Below are 6,155 nucleotides of genomic sequence, written 5' to 3'. Positions count from 1 at the left end.
ACCAAAGGGCCAGTGGGCATTATTTATCCAGAGTTAATACTGGACATCAATTACAGTGGGCATGTTTTAACCAGATAAAATGGATGTATTTCGTGTGCTACCTAATAGGTGTATTTAAATAAGTTAAATAATGTAAGAACAAGTTAAGAAAATAATATGGTGAAGAGTTTTATCACAAGTGAAGTGACTTCAGAACAGGTAAAATGTGAACCCTTTTCTGTACTTGGTCAGATCTGGTGCTGCAGCAGGTTAACTGATCCTTAACTTGGGTGACTTCTTAGTTAGACCAGTAACAGCAGTGCAGTAATCAAGCCTGCTAGTCATCAAGGCCTGAATCATCTTCTCAGTGTCTGCCTGTGAAAGGAATGGTTGCGCTTCAGTAATATTACTTATTACTGTGAGATTCAAAGTTCATACTATGTGCCGTGTTCTGTGCTGCAGTGTTTCACACTTTTCACTTTATCCCCTAAAGGCTTAGTTGTTTGAGCCAGAGACTTCAACTTTGTGTGCAATGCTTGTTTATAGTATATTTATAGTATATTTGTTATGCTAATAATGACTAGTGGATATTTACTTTAATTTATTTTGCAGACGCTTTTATCCAAAGCGATTTACAGGAGGAAGACACCAGCAATTCTCGTTCGATTTCTATATAATTTTGAGTTTACTAAACTAAGAGCCCTGATAAGGCCTAACTTGTCAGCAAAGGGATTGCTCGGAGATTGTTTAGTGCTAGACAAAGAAAAAAATTATATATATATTTATTAGCGGTGGGCATAGATTAATTTTCTTAATCTAGATTAATCTCACTGTAATCTTGGAATTAATATAGATTAAACAAAATTAATCTAGATTCTAGACTAATCTACATGAATCTACATTAATCTAGATTAAAATGGCTCATTTGAATTCTGCTGAAGGCATTCAGAATATGTGTGCTACCCAAATAATGACTAAAAGTAAGTCTTTGAGAACGGGTTTTTGTTCAATAAGATGTACTTGTGTTTACCAACTGTTTATTCAGTTAAATAACTGCATTCATGTTACCACGTCACGTTTGATGTGGTAATTTCACAGTTCGAAGACTCGTTCTTGCCCACTACAGTGCAATTCGGCTAGGTATACATCCGTGCTAAAATATCAAGGTGAAAGTCATCATAGTGTAACGGTTCTTCTTATGCATTGTGTAATTTTTTAATTTTGTTTCTTGAACCACAAATGATGAGCTGACACCCAAGAGATTTTCTGTGCAAAGTGTATTCTGTACAAAAAGCATCATCGCGTCACACATCGCGTCTTTCTGCACCTCTCTACTCTCACAACTCACGCCATGTGTCCAAGAGAACTGAACATCAACATAAAGCATTCACAATTTACAATACTGCATTCCTGTACAAAAAGCAAGGTCGTGTCAGAACATCGCGTCAGAACATCACGTCTTTCTGCACCTCTCTCTACAATATACAGTATTAAAAGAACATAAAAAAATATTCACAAAATAACACACATGCAAAATATTCCTAATATGTACATAAATTGAAATGAAAGAAATAACTTTTTGCACACAAACCCCACGCACCTCTCACAGCTCACGCCATGTGTCCAAGAGACCTGAACCGGGTCTCAAAAACAAAAAAGTCTTTAGGAAATAAGAAACTAAAAGAAAAAAAGAAACTAAAACTACTAATAAATCTAGTGTAACCATTGAACTCCGGTGTAACACGGGTGTGTTTCTGCTGATTGAAGATGAGACGGGCTGCCCCTTCTGACTGCCTTCATTTTCTCATTTTAAAACATTTATTGACAAATGTGCCTTTGCTTCAGAAAGGTCTTGAATTGTTATTTTACCACTGAATGATCGTACCCCACGTGACCTGGCAGAACAGCGCATAGCACTTGTGGAAGAATGGAACGCATTGCCTCAGAACAACATCATGAGGCGAGTGAGGAGCATGAGACGTCGCTGTCAAGCTGTCATTGCAGCAAATGGTGAAAACACCCGCAACTGACATTGACAATTTTTGCTATTTGGGGCTATCCATGTTATTGTCTACATTTTTGGAGTTATAAATATTAAAGTAATGAAAATGGTGTTTCTTCTTATACATTATTCTTCTTATACATTAAAGGGAATTTTTACTTACTTCATTACAATTCAGAGCAATTAGGATAAGAACTCATGTAATAACAACATCCCTGATTTATTGTGAGTAGTGTATCAAGAAGTTTGCTTATTGCTGTTGCACTTGTTACGGTCATTTCTTCACATCTTATCATTTTTCATCTTATCATCTTGTCATCTCGCAGGCTGAAAGCATTACGAAACAAAAGGCTTTCGCACAAATATTTGTGGCGTCTTCCAGGTTGCTTTTCCTATAATCCACCAACGGCGGCTACGGTAACCGTGATTGGACCGCTGGTGGCTAAGAAACGCCCATTTTGGATGGTAGGCGTTCCCGTGACTGGATAAGAAACGCCCATTTTCTGCAGCGATTACCCTCTCATCAAATCAGAGATGCCATGTACATCACGTGACTACCCGGAAGTGTCCCAGCTAGTCTTTCCACACGCTCTGCGCTCCGGCGGTCGCTGAATTAGCATGGCGGCGGTCCGAAGCATACGGGTGTCCGTCAAATCTGATAGCGCCTCAGACCGCTCGGATTCCGATGCTGATTCCGATGTCGATCCCCGCTCGGAGCCTATGGAGGTCGAGGAAGGGGAGTTGGAGCTTGAGGACATCACAGTGCGGCGCTCCCTGAAGGAACTGTTGCCGGTGCGTAACTGCTAAAGACGCATAGACGCATAGCACTTTAACCTCTGGATGCCCAACTGCCCAGCATCCATGAGTCAGCCGCCACCTCAGTCCAAGGGCTCTGTGAGGGAGGAAAAGGAGCTTCTGGTCTACCTCCCAGATATCAACGCGACTTGCAGCGTGCTGACTATCCTGGCTCTGCTGTCACAGCCCACGGCTAGCTATGTGAGTTAGTTATGGATTCAGTCATTTATATGAGACTTGACACACAATGAATTAATATATACTAATTACAATAAATTAATATATAGATTTTTCATTCTGCATATAGGTGCCCCTGTGTCAGTACCAGGAGCCGTTCTTCTATACTGGTGCTCACCGTGGTCTGGTGGAGAAAGTACAGAAAGAACTGAAGTCTCTGACAGCAATGATAGAAGAGCGGAACAGAATAATAGCCCTGCCCTACCCCTACCTCTCCCCCAACCACATTGAAAACAGTGTTGCAATATGACTACAGTAATGCACAGTTTTAATGGCTGCAAAAGTACTGCTTATCATAAGCACCTGTATGTGAAAATATCAAATAGAAACAGTATCGAAGATTATTGTGCTTTTCTTTTGTTCTTATTCTCTTTTAGCGATCAGCACATTCAGACACAAGAATATAATAGAAGCCAAAATAAATAGAACATTATGTGATGTTATGGTTAAAAATTTAAGTCCAATAAAACCAGGAAAAAAATACCATTCTTGTTTTGCTTTATTATGTTAAGGGAACGTTGACCTTGATACCTTTGAGATTCAAGGCATGTGGCGCATCCTTCAGAAATCAGTGGCGTTTGGTGACCTGTACTACACACATCTTGATAGATCAGAGAAAGACAGCAAGTGCAATTGCTGACCCTGAAGTTGGTGACCAGACAATAATTTTCTTATGATCACTTAAGCTTTTAAAGTGGCACACTTGAGTGGATGAACATTGCTTTGGAACTGAAGACTGATTGTTGTGGAATTTCTCTCTACATATTATTTACAGCAATTTACAGGTGTGATGTTATGGGAATGTGTTTGATTAGTATTGGGGGCCATGGATATTTTTAAATCACTTGTCACTATAAAGTATAGTGACAAGTGAACACCAAAGGGCCAGTGGGCATTATTTATCCAGAGTTAATACTGGACATCAATTACAGTGGGCATGTTTTAACCAGATAAAATGGATGTATTTCGTGTGCTACCTAATAGGTGTATTTAAATAAGTTAAATAATGTAAGAACAAGTTAAGAAAATAATATGGTGAAGAGTTTTATCACAAGTGAAGTGACTTCAGAACAGGTAAAATGTGAACCCTTTTCTGTACTTGGTCAGATCTGGTGCTGCAGCAGGTTAACTGATCCTTAACTTGGGTGACTTCTTAGTTAGACCAGTAACAGCAGTGCAGTAATCAAGCCTGCTAGTCATCAAGGCCTGAATCATCTTCTCAGTGTCTGCCTGTGAAAGGAATGGTTGCGCTTCAGTAATATTACTTATTACTGTGAGATTCAAAGTTCATACTATGTGCCGTGTTCTGTGCTGCAGTGTTTCACACTTTTCACTTTATCCCCTAAAGGCTTAGTTGTTTGAGCCAGAGACTTCAACTTTGTGTGCAATGCTTGTTTATAGTATATTTATAGTATATTTGTTATGCTAATAATGACTAGTGGATATTTACTTTAATTTATTTTGCAGACGCTTTTATCCAAAGCGATTTACAGGAGGAAGACACCAGCAATTCTCGTTCGATTTCTATATAATTTTGAGTTTACTAAACTAAGAGCCCTGATAAGGCCTAACTTGTCAGCAAAGGGATTGCTCGGAGATTGTTTAGTGCTAGACAAAGAAAAAAATTATATATATATTTATTAGCGGTGGGCATAGATTAATTTTCTTAATCTAGATTAATCTCACTGTAATCTTGGAATTAATATAGATTAAACAAAATTAATCTAGATTCTAGACTAATCTACATGAATCTACATTAATCTAGATTAAAATGGCTCATTTGAATTCTGCTGAAGGCATTCAGAATATGTGTGCTACCCAAATAATGACTAAAAGTAAGTCTTTGAGAACGGGTTTTTGTTCAATAAGATGTACTTGTGTTTACCAACTGTTTATTCAGTTAAATAACTGCATTCATGTTACCACGTCACGTTTGATGTGGTAATTTCACAGTTCGAAGACTCGTTCTTGCCCACTACAGTGCAATTCGGCTAGGTATACATCCGTGCTAAAATATCAAGGTGAAAGTCATCATAGTGTAACGGTTCTTCTTATGCATTGTGTAATTTTTTAATTTTGTTTCTTGAACCACAAATGATGAGCTGACACCCAAGAGATTTTCTGTGCAAAGTGTATTCTGTACAAAAAGCATCATCGCGTCACACATCGCGTCTTTCTGCACCTCTCTACTCTCACAACTCACGCCATGTGTCCAAGAGAACTGAACATCAACATAAAGCGTTCACAATTTACAATACTGCATTCCTGTACAAAAAGCAAGGTCGTGTCAGAACATCGCGTCAGAACATCACGTCTTTCTGCACCTCTCTCTACAATATACAGTATTAAAAGAACATAAAAAAATATTCACAAAATAACACACATGCAAAATATTCCTAATATGTACATAAATTGAAATGAAAGAAATAACTTTTTGCACACAAACCCCACGCACCTCTCACAGCTCACGCCATGTGTCCAAGAGACCTGAACCGGGTCTCAAAAACAAAAAAGTCTTTAGGAAATAAGAAACTAAAAGAAAAAAAGAAACTAAAACTACTAATAAATCTAGTGTAACCATTGAACTCCGGTGTAACACGGGTGTGTTTCTGCTGATTGAAGATGAGACGGGCTGCCATATTTTGGATCATCTGGAGTGGTTTTATGGTGAATGCAGAGGCTCCAGCCAGGAGAGAGTTACACAAGTCGAGTTTGGAGATGACCATTGCCTGGACGAGGAGCTGCGTAGCCTGTTGCGAGAGAAAAGGCCTAATCTTGCGAATGTTGTAGAGAGTGAACCTGCTGGATCTGGAGATCGCAGCAACATGATGGTTCAGACTCCAGACAATCCAAACTCCAAGGCTTTTTGGGTATTAACAGTAGCGAGCCATTTCATTTCTACAGAGCATCACTGTACAGCAGAAGGACCAACTATGAAAAAATGGCCTTCCTGCCCTTTTTGCTGTGTAGGATTGATTATTTTTACGAGATGCAAGGGGTACTAGGGTTTCCAGACAAACCATTAGCAAGCAACTCCACTGCTTTGGTTTGAATGCCAGACGACCCATGCAGGTGACTCCACTGACACCAAGATCGTCCTGTTCACTGATGAGTGTCACGTCAGCATTGCAGGAGAAGGTGA

General features: G+C 39.2%; 1 protein-coding gene across 1 annotated transcript; it reads left to right on the top strand.

The window, feature by feature from the left end:
• The first annotated feature begins 2,528 nt into the window (after positions 1 to 2,528).
• On the top strand, positions 2,529 to 3,480 carry LOC114783596 (hydroperoxide isomerase ALOXE3-like). Its single transcript, XM_028969105.1, has 2 exons — positions 2,529 to 2,977; positions 3,084 to 3,480. Exons 1-2 carry the CDS (start codon positions 2,822 to 2,824, stop codon positions 3,261 to 3,263), a joined length of 336 nt encoding a protein of 111 aa, XP_028824938.1. The 5' UTR covers positions 2,529 to 2,821; the 3' UTR covers positions 3,264 to 3,480.
• Positions 3,481 to 6,155: the final 2,675 nt, after the last annotated feature.

This window comes from Denticeps clupeoides, unplaced genomic scaffold (genome assembly GCF_900700375.1).
Source record: "Denticeps clupeoides unplaced genomic scaffold, fDenClu1.1, whole genome shotgun sequence".
Classification (NCBI taxonomy): Eukaryota; Metazoa; Chordata; class Actinopteri; order Clupeiformes; family Denticipitidae; genus Denticeps; species Denticeps clupeoides.
The sequence above is the reverse complement of the archived record's forward strand: the minus strand, read 5'-3'. Positions and strand labels throughout refer to the sequence as shown.